Below are 20,715 nucleotides of genomic sequence, written 5' to 3'. Positions count from 1 at the left end.
ATACACAAGTTACGGTAATCTATAGATTGTTCACGCAACATGGACATTGGGATGTTATAACTATACACAAGTTATGGTAATCTGTAGATTGTTCACACAACATGGGCATTGTGGTGGGATAACTATACACAAGTTAGGGTAAACAATCTATAGATTATTCACGCAACATGGACATTGTGATGAGATAACTATACACAAGTTAGGGTAATCTATAGATTGTTCACGTAACGTGGCCATTGTGATGGGATAACTACCCACAAGTTATGGTAAACACACTATAGACTGTTCACACAACATGGACCTTGTGATGGAATAACTATACCACCGTTACGGTAAACAATCTATAGATTGTTCACCAAACATGGACATTGTGATGGAGTAACTATACACAAGTTATGGTGATCTATAGATTGTTCACACGACATGGACATTGTGATGGAGTAACTATACACAAGTTATGGCAATCTATAGATTGTTCACACAAAATGGACATTGTGATGGGATAGCTATACACAAGTTACGGTAAACAATTTAAAGATTGTTAACTCAACATGGTGATTGTGATAGGATAACTTTCCACAAATTATGGTAAACAATCTATAGGTTGTTCACACAACATGGACCTTGTGATGGAATAACTATACCACCGTTACGGTAAACAATCTATACATTGTTCACACATCATGGACATTGTGATGGAATAGCAATGATGGAATAACTATACACAAGCTATGGTAATCTATAGATTGTCCACACAACATGGACATTGTGGTTGGATAACTATCCACAAGTTTTGGTAAACAATCTATAGACTATTCACACAACATGGACATTGTGATGGAATAGCAATGAGCATATTATGACATTGATAATGATGGACATTTTAATCAATGGAAATGATATTCGACACAATGTCAATTTCAAAATGTATTTCTTTCAGATCTGAAGCATATGAAATATAATAATTTTGTAGTTGCTATGATGATGTATTATAATATAATTTCTATACATGAATGGCACAACAAATCAAAATTGTTGACTTGTAACAATATAAGCTTTATATGGTGTTGTACTACAATGGGAGAGATACGGACTGGTACGTTTGTGATACTTATGTTGAATTTAGCTTGTGTTGTCCTTAAAGGATACCCTGTTTTGACATATTGTACTAGAAATGACTATGAAACTCTTTATTTTGCTGTTTACTATATTTCACGTCCTGCCAATACAATTTTCATTTGCAAATACTTTCATTTGCCATTTAGAAGGTGCTGGTTGTTTATTAATAATAATTTGATATATTTGTCGAGCCTATATCGGTGAATTATTATAATTATAATTCATATTGAATCTATAATCAATACGGAAATTAGTCTTATGAAAAAGTCATTTATGGTAGCGAGTACAGAAATCCAATTAAAACATTCATGTCTTTTAAACATGCATACATATTAACTACCTGGTAAAACATGTTTGCCAAGCACAGCTTTATTGTTAAATATTATGTTTATATTAAAGTGATGGTAAATTACATTGTAAAACAAGTGTGTTAATGATAAATGTGAGTGATAATTAGACATATATGTTGATTAAAACATATATTTATCAAAATGTGTTTGTTACCAATTAGAATATGTATGTTAATTCCAATGTCTGTAAAAAACTTTTTTTCTTTTTCTTTTTTCTTTTTTCTTTTTTTTTATGAAACTCCTTTGCCTTTGAACAATATATTCTGTATCTAGATTAAACTTGTCTCTGACTCCTTGGCTCAGTTGGTGCAACAGAATGGAGAGATTGACAGATAGGAAACGCATGTGATGTATCTTGTATGTAAAATAATTATGTATAGTATTGTATGATGGTATTAATGTCATATAATGACATAAAGATCCCTGTACCACTACCAAAAGCTAAACAAAAGTAGATTGGCTTGTGAATATTTTTTTCAGGCTGGACAGTGGCATTTATAAATCATTTCTGTACCACTTCCAAAAGCTAAAACAAAAGTAGATAGGCTTGTGAATATTTTTTTCAGGCTGGACTGGCATTTATAAATCATTTCTGAAAAGATACCAAACCTTACAGAACTTTTGTAACAAAATAAATTCAAGAGATTCGAACCCTGGACCTCTGATTGTCAAAACTGCCACCCCAACCAACTGAACTGGCTGGTCATTGATAGCACTTTGGCCGAATTGCAGTACAGTGATAATAAAAACAAAGTTAAGGGGAGGTAACTGTATCTACATAAACAAAAACATCATGTGTTTAGCCTGCAGTGGAACAGGGATTATTTTACTTTAAATTTGTCTCAAAATATTTTGGAGCTTATTGTTAATCAACACTAATGTTATCCAATTTTGAACAGATGCACATTTTGTATATATTATTTGAAATATAATTTTCTGGATTGAACAGTTTCTCTTTCGATATTAATGTGTATGCTAATTGTAAAATGACGTCCTACTGCACTGTTCATATAATGTTTAATTAAAAGTTATTCTATGTACATTTTAGTATTTCTTTTTTTTTCTAGAAAGGGGAGATAAAACTGAATAATTGTATTAATGACTAATTGAAATTTTAATTTAATATCACATGAAAAGTTCAATTTCAATTCATTTTCATTTTTGTGCATAATGCAACCATAGGTACATAGGTGTATTGACAGACGAGGCTAGCACCTGTGATGCAACCATGTGCACAAAAGTATAGTAAACAGTGTTTAACCCTTTCAGCCCTATGTAACTTTATTAGACTCTACCATGCATTGATCTGGATGAGTCCATTATGGTCAACAGTGGTGAAAGGGTTAACACATGTCTTCATTAATGTCGATAAAATCCAACCCATTGATTAAATCAGGACTTTTCTATTGAAGGGGAATGATAATCTCTTTCCAATTTCTCCACAATTTGATTTTAAAGGATCTCAAGGAGCTAACCTTTTGAAAGGAATGATTAGAACTGAGAGAAATTTACTTTTCATTATACTTAAGTCAGCAAGCTTAAAACTGGTAAAGAGTGTTGATTTCTTGTGTCATTTTACATTTTCCATGCACAGAGACACTACAAAAGATACTAGACTGAATAACACAATAATCGCTGGGAAAAGACCTGGCCCCGAGATCATGAAATGGTCTCAAGTCTAAAATTGTCTGAAGTTTTGACTTAAGCAATTACAAATACTGTCATAAAAGTGATGTCATACTTAATTGGGGAAGCAAAAGCTTTGTCTAAGATTGTTTCATGAACCCCCTTACCAGGGTTACCATGAGTACTGGCAATGGTATTACATTCTCCTAAATCACCAAAGCCACAGCAAATTAACCCCTGGTAATTGGAGTATTTTAGCAATGTAACCCTTACAGTTAATTTTGCAATCTATAAACATAAAGGCCACCTCTTAAACCCTGCCAACTTAATGTCTATTTTATGTGTAGGAAAAATATTTTGTTCAAATGCTCTTGTAGGGGTTACTTCCCTTCCATAGTTTTATTGAAAATAGAAAGAACCACATAATTGTTGGAAAGAAACTGAACAAAGAATAGTAGCAAAGGAGTACAAACTCTGATGGAAAAAGGGGAGAGTTGTTCTCAGGGTTACAGACAGTGAAGGAAAAAGGGAGAGTTGTTCTCAGAGTTACAGACAGTGAAGGAAAAAAGGGAGAGTTGTTCTAAGGGTTACAGACAGTGAAGGAAAAAGGGAGAGTTGTTCTCAGGGTTACAGACAGTGAAGGAAAAAAGGGGAGAGTTGTTCTCAGGGTTACAGACAGTGAAGGAAAAAGGGAGAGTTGTTCTCAGAGTTACAGACAGTGAAGGAAAAAAGGGAGAGTTGTTCTAAGGGTTACAGACAGTGAAGGAGAAAGGGAAATTTGAAGGTTTATTTTTTGTGAAGAAAGAAAGACTGAAGGAGAAAAAGGAAAGATGTTCAATGTTATAAGAAAAGATTATTTAGGATAAACTAATATCTGTTTCAAAAGAATTAACTTAAAAATGGATTGTTCAGTTGAATTAAGAGAATACTAGAGAAATGGAGAATATATTGAGGGGGGGGGGGGGGGGGGGGGGGGGGGAGAGAGACTAATATAATACAGAGAGAGAGAAAAATATATCTGATCAGAGGAAGAAATACAAACGAAAGAGAACCTGTTGAGGCTGTAAAGAAAATGGAGGAAAAATAGAAGAAACACCTATATTTAAAAAGAGACTTGTTTGTCTTCCGGTGAAGAAAAACTGAATTAGGATGATATAGCTGTTTAAGGGGATACGAACAGACGCTTAATGAGAAAAGGGGCTGTAAGGAATCTATAAAAAAGAAAGTCGTTACGTAAAGAAATGGAATTCGGATAGAGAGACATCCAGGGAGGAAAGACTCAATGAGAGAATGATATACAATTGTCATGTATCTTCTGTAGATGACAATAAATCAAATGAAGCCTTTTAAGAATGTCAAAAACATTGAAGGAAGACTGAATAAAAAGGGAACGCTTTTCAGCACTTGAAAGACAATGAAAGAGAAAAAAGAACTGGACGTTTACGCTTGAAGACAATGAATATAGATGGAGAGATGTCCATGGGAGGAGATGAAATGAAGAGATATAGATTTAATTTGGGGATGAAAGATAGAAAGTAAAAGAGAAATCTTCGGTGGAAGAAAGCCTGATAAAAAAGAAAGTTTTTTTGTGATGTCAGGACAATGAAATAAAGCCGTTCAAGCGATGGAGACAGGGGAACTGTTCTAGGGATGAAATACTTCACTGCATATGAAAAAATACCCCGTTTTCATTTGAAAAAAGACTTCTGAAAGAGCTTATTAATGGAGTAAAGACAATGAATGAGAACAAACTGTTAAAGGGTGGAAAGGCTGGATGTGAAGGAGAGCTGTTCATAAATGGGTGTCCAGGAGAGTAAAGATAATGGATGTGGAAGGAAAGATAGTCATGAAAGAAAAGGCAGGAATGGCTGGCTGTTCGGATGAGGAAAGGATATGAATACGGAATTAAAAATGTCCAGTGAAGGTTGTTCAGGTGAGGAAAGATAATGAAAATTGAAGGAAAGATGACAACGAAAGGAAAAGAAGTGAGGAAGACACGGAGAGCTTCCTCGGAAGAATTAAGATAGTGGCGGTTGAAGGAAGAAGAAATAGAAGCCTTTCCATCTGGAGATCTGATTAAATAAAGGCATTTGCTCCACTGAACACCTTCACTTTCTTTTTCGTCATTTCATTATTTTCTTGTACATCTTTCCTTTTCTCTTCTTTGCTGAAGATATTTTGGTCAGTCGTCCAGTTTGGTCCAGAGGATCGTTAAGTTTGGTCCAGATGAGTGGTGCAACTATGGTAACGAAAACAGCAGTCTTCTATGCCAACATGTCTATCTATGGGTCACCTAGAGTCAAAACGTCTTGCAACAACTTATTGTATAACATTAAGATGGCCCTGCTTTTTGCAAAACTATTTGAACGTCAGATTTAAGTTTGAAACATTTCCAGCGTATGCCAATAAGATCGCCCGACATCAAGCTCACAGCTGATATTCCTGTGGTATCTAACACGTTCATGATAAGGCCTCGAAATTATCAGATGACAACAAAACCTCCAACATGCATTTCGAACAAACAGATGCACACGCAAACAGCTTCATCCCGCCATTTGCCAGCTCTTCCTCGTCACCAAAGCGTCCTAAACTCAAAAGGCATTTGTTTCTGGCGTATTGCTTCGGAAGATACTACGCTTCTACGTAAATCCTCTAAGTTGAGTATACACTTATATTGCTTGGGGTACATGTTATCGAGCGTTTCAATCGTAAGATAGAGAAATTTTAGGAAACTGTGCCCTCACTCCAATACAAGACAAAGAACGACATAAAGAGAATGACTTGTATGGTCACATTCCACTCAAAATGTGCCATTTGTCTCATCAAGAAGTACTGCCAGCGCATCATGAAAAAGAATGAAAAACTATCCACCGAGTATTAATTTTGATGATCTTTTGCCTACCAAATACCTCAAAAGATGTAGTTAGTTTTCGTCAGTGGTGAAATTCCAACCAATGAAAGTCAAATACACATTCGTCAGTTGTTCACATAACAACTATGAACGTCACAGACACAGTCGTCATCGTCCAACCAAACAAATACATAGTTGTAAGATGTAAACTTCCCATCAATGAACTTAATTCAAAGACAGTCTCTGCCAAAGATCCTCAAAAACACAGTCGTAAGTGGTAAATTCTCCACAATGAACGTCTTCAGTTGTAATCCCAAAATCGATGAACCACCAAAGATGTAGTGAACGGTAGACTCTCCAACAGTGAACCCCTAAGGCTACCTGTCCGCCAATAAAACCCACAACCAGTGAACCTCTAAGGCAATCTGTCCGCCAATAAACCCCACAACCAGTGAACCTCTAAGGCTATCTGTCCGCCAATAACCCCCACATCCAATGAACCTCTAAGGCTATCTGTCCGCCAATAACCCCCACAACCAATGAACCTCTAAGGCTATCTGCCCGCCAATAAACCCGACAACCAATGAACCTCTAATGCTATCTGTCCGCCAATAAACCCCACAACCAGGGAACCTCTAAGGCTATCTGTCCGCCAATAAACCCCACACCCAGTGACCCTCTAAGGCTATCTGTCCGCCAATAACCCCCACATCCAATGACCCTCTAAGGCTATCTGTCCGCCAATAACCCCCACAACCAATGAACCTCTAAGGCTATCTGCCCGCCAATAAACCCGACAACCAATGAACCTCTAATGCTATCTGTCCGCCAATAAACCCCACAACCAGGGAACCTCTAAGGCTATCTGTCCGCCAATAAACCCCACAACCAGGGAACCTCTAAGGCTATCTGTCCGCCAATAAACCCGACAACCAATGAACCTCTAAGGCTATCTGTCCGCCAATAAACCCCCCAACCAGTGAACCTCTAAGGCTATCTGTCCGCCAATAAACCCCACAACCGAAGAACCTCAAGGACAGTGGTCTGTGGTGAACTACACACCATTACACGAACTGTTAAAACAGCTTTTAATGCTTTTTATTCACACAAGTTCAAAGCGGTAATCTTGATCAATCTTACTTGCAAAACAACCAACACTTTTAACTAGCCGCCTCCTAGTCCTGAATATCTCATTTTTGATGAGGCGGAGATATAGAACAAAGATAAAAGGAAGAAAGTAATTTATTTAATACGGACTAACCGTTTTTTACCGACGCAAGGAAAATTTCTCTTAAGCTCATTCGGTAGAGCGTAAGACTAGTAAACCAGAGGTTTTCGGGTTTGACTCCTAGTGTAGGCAATTGCAAATAATGACCTCAAGCACATTTTAGAAGCGGACTCCTTTTTCTATCGGGATAAACAACAACTGATTCACTGTGAGCAGAAAGAGGCAAGACCTTCCGGCGACCGTAGGCACTTGAATGCCCAACCGATTATGTTTATTGCGGCCGTTAGTCACACCAGCATATGCAATAATACACCGAGAATAGCAGAAAACCAACTTTACAGACTGGTCACGACGACCGTTGCTCTTTATCTTTTTGGACCGGAAGTTGAAAGCATATCCCATTATGGATATAATCAAAGGTTATCGTATCAACCCAATACCCGAAATATGGTTTGTGTAACAGTTTACATACTTGTCCGTGATATGTGAATACTTTTCCGTGATACCCATGCAAGTGTCTTCTTCAAGGGGGACATGGAAGAGACCAACATTGATCTACTGCCCACATTGCAACACTTGGGATGTTATCCGTTTCCTATCCTATCTTTCCTGTCTTCTTACTTTTCTATCTACTTTATTTCTCTTCCTGCTGGGGTCTCCCTTGATAATATAATGTGACCAGGTGGAATGCTGTGCTTGGTGCCTTCGGCATGGCATTTCAGTGAGATAGCACTATAAAGTCGGCATCAGATCGCGCTATCACAAGGAGGCAAGAACACAAACACATCCTGTCTCCTGCATACGTACACGCAAGCACGCGTACACTACAAACATTGAGGCACGACCTTAAATGACCTTAGCTGTTAATAGGACGTTAAACAAAATTAAACCAAACCAAACTCCCTATACACCTGTCCTCGTGTGACCCATGCTGTTGCGAGGACGTTCAACCCCAGACAAACAAACAAACTTGTCTGTGATATGGATGGTTGCATAGAACAGTTCCCGGACGAACGCACGCGCCATATCTGCTAGGTACGCGTCATATCCGCCCAGCACGCGCCATATCCGCCCGGCACGCGACATATCCGTTTTACTTCCGGTTCAACGCTTTTCAGAAAATTACCTCAAGCTGGTTGTGTGCTTTTTTGTCCTCTGGCTGATATGGGAGTCTCGAGCTGATACGGAGTAGGATAAGGAAATGGTCATATCAGTGACAACATTTTTATCAAATACTGCTCTATAACGTTAATTATAATCACATTCTTCCTCAAATAAAACACAATGAAAAGAATAGCGGAAATTACAGATCAAGTTACTTGTATTCAACATTGAATGTTTATTAATGCTATGAACGATATCTACACAATTTATTCCCATTTATAGCAGGTTAGATTCCCTATAAGATATAGGCCTACATATTTGAACATTTAATATGACCTCAGGGATTTACAGTCTGTGGACATTATTGCGGTAAAATCGTATTGCACCATGTACACATAATCTGTCCTGTGTGTTTTGTTGTTGTTTGTACTTCTCTGTTTGCAATAGTCGCATCGTCTTGAAAAAAGGAACCGGTAGCTTAGCACGATATTATTGAATTCACCGTAACAGTAAGGTCGCTGTATTGACGTGGTACATTTAAAACATATTAAATAACTTACTTTTTTTTCAAATGAAAAAAAAATCGTGTCCAAAGAGCTGAAATATGCTTGCTTAATGGTTTTGAATAAACAATTTTTGCTTTTTTTTTTTTATCGTAATGTTATTTCGTTCCCATGTGCTGATAAGTTACAAACCGTTGTTGGTGAATAACCAGTGTCACAACAATAGCATTGCCTTTGACGTATAGTAGGTAATATACGTATATATATATATATATTTGTTAAATAAACCAACTTTGTTCCAAATAACTTGAATATACTTGGCTAAGGTTTATAAATGAACAGTTATTGTATCAATATCGTTATGTTAGTTTGCCCGTGTTAATGTATGTGATAAGTTAAGTAAAGTTCATGTGTACATATATGTAAATGTATGGGTAAGGAATGTCAACTATTTCCGTGCCAGTCCCTATATGATAATAAATAGAATTTCACCACACTATCCGTGTATCCTATTTCCTATCATGCTCAGGAAAACATGGTTCATTAGATTTCAAAACTAAGTTTGATTGTGCATATTTTCCAAACCATTAACTTTTCATTTAGTCTTTCTCTTTTTTTTTCAATTTTCTCCATTCAAAAGAATACGTTTACTTGTGGTCTCGCCTCAGAGGATAATCATATTTCATACACTAGTACCCTTTGGTGTACAAATGCCGCTTAGTCCTGATATAACGGCGTAGTAGAGGTCTGCTGAAGTATTCACGCTTACACTGAGAAAATATTTTTCTATTTAAAAGGAAAACATATTCTGGTTACACACATGCGTGTCACTTTGATCGGTTATTTAATCTCATAAATAAAGTCTTATCCTTTGAAATCTAATCAGTGGTCGAGAAGTACGCATATTCGTGTAGGCATGTAAGTCAATTGTCTGGTACACAGGTAAGTAACTGCCCCCAAACGTTATCTTTGACTGACGTATCAAAATGACATACACGGAGTGACTTGTGAATCATCAGAGAACCTACACTAAAATACCGACTAGCCCTGGATACAAGTCACCGACACCGGCGTTTATATGGCCTAATTTAACCACGTGCTGTGTCCTCCATGTGCTCAAATAGTTGTATACAAACATATCGACTAGGATACAACCCCCTCCCATTAGCAGCTTTAGCGCGAGTGATGCTGATAAGCAAAGGTTAAAGTTTGACCCGGAAGTGGTGGTAAGACACACGAGCAGCCGTTCAGTAAAGTGGATGATTTTGTACACAAAACAAAGAGATGGGACGGTGGGGTTTGGAAACTTAGCGAGAGGAATTATTACTTCCAATTGGTCAGGATGTATTTAATGAGATCTAAGAAGCATTTTGAAAACCAGGATTTCAAGGAATTACAAGATAAACGTGAAAAATTTTCCGAGCGACATCGGGATGCCTCCAGTCGATCATCAGAGTCTGCTTCAGTGGATAAAAGTCCTGCAAAAACAAATAAAAAGGAAGAATTTACTCTAGAGGAACTTCCAGATGGAGCTTGTTTTAGACCAAAGTCTGTTTTATCAAATGTGCAGGATGCTGAAACGGCTGTTAGACCAGCTGAGGTAGGTAGTATATGGATTTATTATTCATAGGCATGTTTGTTGACATTTCAACAATCAGCTGTTTTAGTGTTTGTGGTAACTGGATTTTACCTGTGTGCTCATATTTGCTGCTTGCATTTCCAGTGTCAATTAAAATAGGGAAAACAATTAAAACATGTATATATCAGTTAAACATCAGTCAATATAACATCAGATATAAGGACAACTCAGCTTTAATATGAAATCAATGTAGGTCGCTTTGCTGTGTAGCTAGAGTAAACTATTTACAGTAGGGCCTATGGGGGAAGGCTTGGTGATAAGAAAATGTTAAAAGATTATATAAAAATATTAAAAGAAACATCACATTTAACATTTCTTTTCAAAATGTAGGTTTAAAGCTATTTCATCCAATATTGAGTTGTGAGATAACTTTTTTTTTTATTACCGTAAATCTCCTAAAAGAAAACCTCTAAATTTCATTTTCTGAAAATTTTGTCCATGCCAGTTAAACTTATGTATCAAATAATATTGTTATTTACATCGAATGATATAAATTCCTTTGAGTTATTTAAGAAAATAATAATAAAAAGAATAAACCCATGTTAATAGATTATCTACATCATTCATGAATGCAGAATTCACAATAATGTTATATATGAAATAGCCTTTAATCAGTATGTTTTCTTTTAAAATCATTGCAATTTGTTAAAGAAATGTATTACATTATAAGCAATTGTCAGTTAATGGTCTTATGGCTTCCTAGGATATAAATACAAATGTCTCAAGGCAGTTAGTTTGGCAGGTAAACCAATTACAATATACCCCAAGGAAACAAATTACTGGCAGTTCTACAACAGACCTATTCAATTAATAATGACAATGTTTTGGTATACTCTCCCACCTATTATAGAAATCCCTAAAGCTATTCTTCAGTTCACACAACTCTGTAAGTGTCATATGTTACAAAGCAAATAATGCACAGGTTACTTAATGTTATAATGTGTACAGGTGCAAGATGAACCTGAATAATTTACAAAAAAATGATTGATTTAAAATCTATTGTATTGACTTACAAAACATCTTCATTATGCTGCCATGAGCCAGCAATCAGCAGTGATTGATGGGGGATATATATAGATATCTGAGAATGTACATGTACATCATTGGTGTTAATTGTTGGTAAAATATGAAAATTTGAAATTTAATTGATATTATATAGTCATTTGATGTAATATATAATTGATGTTAACTGCATTCTTGTCAACCCTTTAACTTTTTTTTCATTTGGTATTAATTTCATGGCAAAGTATAAGAATGTCTGAAAATAATGAATCTACAGTGGCCCTATTTCACCAATGCTATAGGTCTAGTATAAATGTCCTAGTTTAGCTTTTTTATGAGATAAACTAACTGAATTTTGAGAAAAATGTAAGATGATGGGAATTCTGTGTCAAAATAAAAAGAAAATGTGAAAACTTTAGTCTCCAACCTTGATATACATTATGTTTATGTGCATTAATGTTTCTGTCTTGAAAAAAGGGCAGATTGAAAAAGGGCAGATTGAAAATTTGACAAATTCTCATTCGTCTGCACCGTTGTTGTTCCTTCTTTGCTTGTAAATTGATCTACTTGTGAGATTAGAGTCTTGATATTATTTCATTATTTTGCCATAATCTGATGGAATTTACAAATATACTAATGCATTAACTATTGTACAGTAGCTTTAATAGGTAAGGTACATAGCGTTTTAACGTGACCCCAAAGTGACACCCGTAAAGCGTGTCGTTACTCATCCGACCACTTCCTATTGTGTATTTATTTCAACAGTGATCTTGAGAAACGTGACAACTGATTCAAATTTGTCATCCATGTACATGTAGGTTAGAATGACTTATTAAACAAGTTTGTATACTGATATTACACTTCTATATAGAAAATAAAATGGGTTTAATTTAAATCCAAGTTTTTTTTTTTAAATATTTAAATCATACACTTTTATTGAACTTATATGAATATAAAAAATTATGGATCCAACCTTTCAGAGTTGGCCTAAGTTATGTAGATAATACACAGTACATGTGTATATACTTAACTGTAAATTTAGAATATAGGTGACACTGCTATTAATATAATATTCATAAGCATGATCAAATAAAAATATAAGTTATACATACAGAGTAAGGAAATATGCTGTTAATATATATTGCTAGAGCCGATCAGTGTATCTGCTCATGAAGGTATGGAGACAAAGAATTTTTCCATTTATTTTCTTGTGACACAAATAAGTTTGATAAATGCCACAAAGAATACGAGAAGACACTTGTTGATTCAGCGCTACATATCTGTTGATACATTTATAGTCTGTGACACTACCACGTACACTGTATGGTAGTCAATGTCCCCACGATTACGCGATGCTGTAGATCTCTCCCTGATTATAATAAATGAAATGCAGTTTTTTTGCGTCTGAACATTGCTGAAGATACTCTATTAAACTTAGAAAGATGTATGTGATGCATTTTATTATAAGTTAATGGTGGATCAAAGAAAGAATTTCAGAGTAATGCAGCTAAACAATTGGTGTTATGTACTTGTAGAGGTACATGCCTAGAACTGATGTTTCGTGTACATTAACACATATACATTGCCTATTATTGTGTCTAACTTAATGGCTACACTAGATATAAAGGAATCTCATTGTAGCAGTGGAACCATTGTCGATGGATATAACATGGCAAGGTTTTTAGGTACAAATTACCATGTTTATGTAATTCACAGATATTGTATTGGTCCTGCACTCGTTCATGATGTGTTTATGTCAGTTGATAGAAAGTTGGTTATCTCTGACTTGATCTCTTTTCATGGTGATGTAGATGTATTGATTCGTAAGCTTAAAAGTAAATCATATTGAGGGGTGTTCAGATGAACTGTTTATACAGACAGGGAGAACTTTAGTCAGACATTGTGAACTCATTGACCTAGTTATATATCATAATGTACTTGTAGTATATATTATAATGTACTTTTAATATATTATATTTGTACTTGTAAAGCTAATTTTTGTAAATTTTGTGTATTTAAATCTATAAGATGTATATTATTATTAACAATTTTCCTGACATGATATAGGAAAACACTGGTGAAACTGATGTACATGTATTTATATCAGCAGTGATTTAAATGAAAAATGTTCTACCTATTGTGAATAACAAACTATTAAGGTGAAATAGGAGCCAGAATATATGATAATATTGATACAAGCCAGGGTACAGTGAGAGCCACTTATTACCTAAATGTAGCAGAGGTGACGTATATGTAGCTAGCCCTATTTAGGAGCAGGGCCTTAGAAAGAGCACAAGGGGTACAAGAAGCAATGTTATTTTTTTCTATCCAAAATTTGGTGGATTCACCTGTGCACTAGTGTATAAGACATGTATACGTGCCTGCCTAGGATGGCCAAAATAAGATAATTTGTTTACGAAAAATAAATGCAGTACATATTGCAATGGTCACTATCAGCAGATTCTGTTACCTGGAATCTTTGTTTAGGTGGGCACAGTTATTTGTACAGTTATTTCTGGTATCTGATGATCGAACAGATAACTAAGACCTGAATACAAAACACCAGAATTTTATGATAGCTATATATATATTGAGTTATATGTTTGAAATTGCTGGGTGAACCAGTTTGTAACAGGTCTTTTTATTAGGACAAGTACGGTTGGTATTGATATTGGGTACAGAGCACCTGTGACAGATGTAGGGAAATGCTTCATATACATCACACATCAATGCATTTATTGGACAGACTGTGGTAGAGAATTCCTTAGGCAGACTTAAAATGTAAAGGATGTGCATTGAACATTGTATCAAAGTGGTCATACTACCTTCAATATTTGGCTGTAGGGAATTTCCCTTTAGCTCAGCGATAGATAATGATCATTGGACATGAAATTCTGTGGTCGCTGGTGTGATTCGCAGGGAATGCGCAAGTTCTTTGATCTACAGCTTCCTAATCCTATTCAGCCTACACATTTTTGTATACATGTACATGTAGGTCTATTGTGGTGGCCAGGTAGCTAAATTGGTTAGAGCATCCGTTTAGAGTTCGGAGGTCCTTGCTTCAAATCCTGGTCTGGTTGAGCATTATTTCCTCTCTTGTTACGTATACGCATACCTGGTACAGTACATATTGAGTATAGCTTTGATACTGCTATAAACAGTGAAGTAGATACATCTACCGTGCAAGTCCTTGGATGAACTCTATATATTGTTATTTTTAATGTATAAACAGCACTGGTCACTTAATATTTGTTTTTTACTGATTTAGCTAAAAGTTTGAAAGGGATGCCAATACTTGAAAAAATAGTTTCACGATCCTAAGTATGATTTAATTGGGATGCCAACTTAATGGCTAGTGCTTTCTAGATAAGCCTTTATGGTGGAGCTAAGTGTCATGCAATATTAAAACTTGGAGTAGGAGAATACTTACACCAATAGGGAGAATAAATATAATAAAGTCTATCCTAATTTCTCAATTTAATCACTTATTTATCGCTTTACCAAATCCTGATAATACATTTGTCAAAAAGATAAATACAGAAATATATAATTTCCTCTGGAATAGTAAGATTGATAAAATTAAAAGAGATGTAATTATTAAAAACTTTTCTGATGGTGGTCTCAAAATGATTCATATTAAATCATTTATAGACTCATTAAAACTAACTTGGATTAGAAGATTACTCTCAACAACAGGAACATGGCAAATTATTTTTAATTCAAATATTGATAAAAACCTTCTTGTAAACTGTGGACCAGACTATATTTCCTTTTGTCATAATAACTGTAAAAATCTTTTCTGGAAAGATGTCTTTCTTGCATGGAAAAATCTTACTATTCTTGAGAAAAAAATATACAGATTCAAAACAGATCTCCAACATGCCTATATGGTTAAACGAAAAAATCAAAATAGATAATAATAGTGTTTTTTTATAAGGATCGGTATAGGAAGGGAGTTGTAGTAGTTAATGACTTAAAAAAGGATAACAACAACTTCTTCAGTTTTTTTGAATTAAGAGAAAAATATGGTGTTAGAGCAAATTTCTTACAATATCACGGAATTGTTACAGCTATAAGGGAGCTTTGCAGTCGGTGTAACTTGACCCATCCAAAAATAGACTATCCTTTTATTCCAAGAAAATTACAAATATTTGCTAAAAAACAGAAAGGTACAAAAGATTTTTATAATGTGCTTAGTAAAAATGATATAATTGCAAGTGGAACAAAAAAATGGAATGAACAATTTGAATTTGATGAAGGTGATTGGAAAATGATTTTTAAACTCCCTTTTTCTGTAACAAAAAATACAAAATTGCAATGGTTTCAATTTAGGGTTAATCACCATATTCTAACAACAAATTCGTATTTATTTAAAGTTGGGTTAGTAGACAGCCCTTATTGTAACATTTGTAAAACAGAAATTGAAACGATAGAGCATACGCTATGGAACTGTGAAAAAGTTCAAATTTTACTTGTTAACTTAGAAAATTTGTTGAATTCACTGTTCATTCCATTTGAATTTAATAAGAAATCTTTTCTTTTTGGTACATATCGTCAGAATGGAATAAACAGAAAAGTGGATAATATGATCATCTTTACAATAAAACAATATATCTACAAAGCAAGGTGCCTCAGGAACGAACTCTGCATTATTGCCCTGAAAAATACACTAAAAGATACATATACAACTCAAAAATACATTGCTAGAAGTAAGGGAGAAAGCTACTTAGACCAGTTTCAAAGAGAATGGGCCAAATGGCAAAACTTTTTTTGAAACACCCAAACTTGAAATTACGACTGATTTACCATAAGTAACTTATCAATTTATAAATATATTTGTTGTATTGAGTAAATGTAAATATTGATTACGCTCACACTGACAGCTAGCTTAGAAATTCAAAATGTAATACAAATTTTCAACACTCCTACCTTTCCTTTTTGATAATTGTATGGATGTTTGAATGATAATGAATGAGTGTGTGTATGTCTTTATATATGTTTGTGTTATGTCATGTTATGTATATATATTGTAACTGTATTGTATACTAATGTAAAAATTTGAAAAAAATAAAAATAAAAAAAAATAAAAAAATATTAAAATAGATACACTGCACATCTCTATTTGAGTCCTTATGGGTAAAACTGATTATGATACATTTTATTGTTGTTTCTGATTATAAGTGATAAACGGTGAGGTAGATATATCTTATTTATCTGCTGTATATAATATATATACATGATACATATACATGATATTTCTATGTCATAAATGTTTTTAACTCAAAACTCTGCCAGGTGTATAAGTTACTTCTGTAGAATATATTACCAGTACAGTGTATATATAGAAACATACAGCTGATATATTGGTTACACAAATTCATCTCATTCTTGACCTCAATTTCAGATGTCTGTGTTGTTAAAAGAGACGTGATCAGGAACAAGTGAGAGCTATATTAATGTTAGGGTGTACATGTTTGTGTACCTGGGTATATATGTACATGTATTGGGGTCTATATAGGTGTACTAATGTCAAAAACAGTCTGTTATTTCTGTAGAACTGATGTAGTTCCCACAAGCTGAAGGTGTTCCCATCGCTTGTATGACTTGTAGAAATTCCAACCCCTTTTCTTTGTACAAAAAAGTGTCAGGTATTTTGAACTAAGGTGCTTGATGATATAACTCGATGGTGTGTTTTTGATATCATCATTATTAAATACTTACTACAGATACTTAGTAGGTTTGGGAAGTATTTTGGCATCATAAAGGTATAGTTTAAAGATCGGAGCATAAGAATTTCATAATGTATATACCGCATAAAAGTATATACTGTAGAATCAGTTATTTTTGTGGGGTTAAAATTTCGTGGTTTTCATATACTAGCCTGTTTCAAGAACACTACATTTCGCTGATTTCTGATTTTCCCCTATCTATATCATACCAAGTTTATGTTTCGTGGGGATTTAATTTTCGTGGATTTTTGTTATACACGAAATAAACGAAATTTAATGTCCCACAAAAATTTATGATTTTACAGTAGTCTGAGATCTCTTTCGTCACCTAGATGTTTTCTAAGATGTACTTATCTAGGTTGTGAAAGTTTCAAAGTTCTAGGTGCTGAAAGTTTCAATGTGACACTGATCCATTTGCATTCATAGCCCTATAAACATAGTTTCTCTTGGTAATGTTTATATAGGGACTCATATTACATGAAGAATGTATTTTTTATATTGTCATAACCAGAACATAGAATTGTTACTGATATATATTACTGGTAAAAATTCTAAATCACACAGGAATAACATTGATCAAATCAAGTTTTTATATTTTTTGACAACATGTATTAAAGACTACAAATTTCTTCTTGAGGAGAAAAGGATTCACACAAAAAAAATTATGAGAAGGAAGTAGATTCATTAACCAAGATTTAGATTTTGTTTGAAGTAGAAAGTGTAGGAGGATTTCATGTCTGGCATCAATTAGGGAAAGCCTGGTTAGCTTGATGGAATTTGTTGCAAAAATAGTTTTTACACATTTTACAAAAAAGTTTCAAAATTCAGAACTAATCTTCATATTTCAAGCTTCAAAAGGTTCTAATAATCAAGCTTATGATTTGTGCAGAATTTAAATGCAATCCTGTTTTGAAAATATGTGCTAAAGATTTGCTGATTAAGCTAACCAAGTTTTGACTGTTGTAAATGTTGACTGAATTTGCATGGTCTGTAAATCCAAATTTAGTAAAATTTGGTGGTTTTTTTCATCATTTTATTGCATTTTACCTAATAAGCTACAAATAAACAAAAAAAAGCGGGTAATTTACTTTAAACAAATGATTATAATTCAAAAATTATCATTATTTGAATTGTTACTCCAACTTTCTGTTAAGCTAACACAACTTTGAACAGTTTGGCCTCTTATAGTGCAGCCTACACTGTGTTCTGGTGAAGGTGTTTAGATGGTAGATGTAACCTGCCATCACAGACTAGAAAGAAGGAGATCAGTACACACATATCCCCAATATACAGGGATATAAAACATAACATCAGAACAGCCATGTGCTACTGCATGTACAGGAAATGTTTAATTTTGTTTATGATGAACTCTGTCACCCCTCCTGGAATCCCAATCCAGATAGTGCACTGCTTCCGAATGGCAGACTTCTGTTTCACCCCAGAGTTAAAGGTCAAGAGGTTAACTCATTTCCACATGCACAGATTTATGGTAAAATTAATTAGTTGGTAATTAAAATGGAGCCTGCTCATAATGGTATCCTACAGCATTGCTGGCCTACATGCATATGCCTAAGTGTATATATATAGGTATATATAAGATCAAAACATTATAAGGTCGAGTCAGACTTCCTTTTAACCCAAAGAGTTCAAGGTCAAGAGGTTAACTCATTACCGTATGCACAGATTTAATGGTAAAATTAATTAGTTGGTAATTGAAATAGAGCTTAATTGCTCATAACGGTATATCCTACAGGACTGCTGACCTATATGCATATGCCTTGTATATATGGGTATAAGGTCAAAACATTATAAGTTTGGGGCAAAGTGCTTAAGGCGTCTGACATTCTGCTACCACTAGCCCTCCACCACTTGGTCATGGGTTCGAGGCCTACGTGGGGAAATCGCCAGGTACTGGCGTACTGGCCATAGATCGGTGGGTTTTCTTCATGAACTCAGGCTTTCCTCCACCGCCAAAACCTGGCATGTCCTTAAATGACCGTAGCTGTTAATAGGACGTAAAACACAAACAAACCAAACATTATCAGGTCAAGTCATTCTGTCAATAAGAATACCTTTCTCGGGAGATAAAAGTGAAGTCTAAGGTGAAGATGATTATATTTATAAAATAAATGTTAAAACATAAAAGGAACCTCTCTACAGCTACACTATACTATAATTGTGTCAAAATTTCAATTGAGTGGGTCTTTCAATGATGCCGGTATAATAACTGGATTTTACGTCTGAACATTGTATCACTGACACCACATTGTATACTCTTTTCATTGTGTGTACAGTAGCAACAGCTTTTTAATTCCAAACACTGTATTGATTAAATGTGTTTTTCTGGTATGTTGATATGAGGCTGAGTGTTCAGACCATTTATCCAGTAAGGGTAGCTACCTGGGGTTGGCTACTGTGTGTATGAGTCACTCCTTACTCTTTGAAGCCGTGTGGTTGACCATCATTGCTCACTGTGTGGAGAACGCTGTATTCTACATATCTTATGAATATAGGCGTCAGTAATGAGCTGAGTGGTACCAGGGGATCTGTAGGCCTGCTCATCCATTCTTTTGATGTCTATGACAGGCTTAAGCTTTGTTTGACAAATAATCAGAAACATGCTTTCAGTTTGGCCCCAAAACATTAAATAGATGCATCTTCTTTATTTCCATATCGTATCAAATTCAATATACAGTGGAGCTGGCATGTAGTTAGGACTGGTCCTAGGGATACACTTACTTTCTTTTGTGGAATTATTTTTTAACTTTTCATGTGTGAGGGAAATATTTTGGTCTACATGCAACTGTATTGTCAAGGTTCCATTGTACATTTAGAGCTAGGCCTCCTGATCATGAATTCCTTATGATGTTTAACTCATTTAAACTTGCCCAGTCTTTGATTTGGTAAAGTTCAAATGTGACTAGGGGTGAATGGGTTAAAAGGACTGCTGCTAACACTGCCCAATTTACATTTAAATCGTAGCATGTGAAAGATTAGTCCAAATTATTCTGACGTTTTATCGACATTTTTCATATCGGTTTGTCGTCGATTAACGTCAGAACTCTGGCCCTCTATAATATGCGGGAAATATGCGACCCGCGCCCGGAGCGCACTTCAAACCGATATTTTAGAAACAAATCGTCACTTTCACACACATGTCGCACATGGATTGAAAGATCTATTCTTTATGCACTAGGTGGTATATATCAATAACATGTTTCAAAGATCATTACGAAAAGTATTTTCCAACGTTTTCTATACCAACCCATGTTTTTTATGGAAATTAGGCCATGAGAAATGTCACATGACTTGACGAGATCTCGCGTTACCGAAGGTATTTCCCAACGTTATGACGTAGGCCGGCGAGGTTTTAGTCACGTGGCATTGGAAGGCGGGGCTATCAAAAAACTAGAGTAAATCAGAGTAAGTTTGAAAAAATATGTTTTTAGTGATTGTATTAGTTGTTTGAGGCATGTTATGTATGTTCATCTTGTGCATAAAGAATAGATCTTTCGATCCATGTGCGACATGTGTGTGAAAGTGACGATTTGTTTCTAAAATATC

The 20,715-nt window shown here is 34.9% G+C and overlaps 1 protein-coding gene across 2 annotated transcripts in view; it reads left to right on the top strand.

The window, feature by feature from the left end:
- The first annotated feature begins 9,813 nt into the window (after positions 1-9,813).
- LOC110464564 overlaps positions 9,814-20,715 on the top strand; it is a 133,565-nt gene continuing 122,663 nt past the window's right edge. For both annotated transcript variants that reach the window (XM_021519837.1, XM_021519836.1), the window contains exon 1: positions 9,814-10,381. In XM_021519837.1, the coding sequence (XP_021375512.1) occupies positions 10,124-10,381 (258 nt within the window). In that variant the 5' untranslated portion in view covers positions 9,814-10,123. The remainder of the gene's footprint in view (positions 10,382-20,715) is intronic.

This window comes from Mizuhopecten yessoensis, unplaced genomic scaffold (assembly GCF_002113885.1).
Source record: "Mizuhopecten yessoensis strain PY_sf001 unplaced genomic scaffold, ASM211388v2 scaffold11009, whole genome shotgun sequence".
Taxonomy (NCBI): domain Eukaryota; kingdom Metazoa; phylum Mollusca; class Bivalvia; order Pectinida; family Pectinidae; genus Mizuhopecten; species Mizuhopecten yessoensis.
The sequence above is the reverse complement of the archived record's forward strand: the minus strand, read 5'-3'. Positions and strand labels throughout refer to the sequence as shown.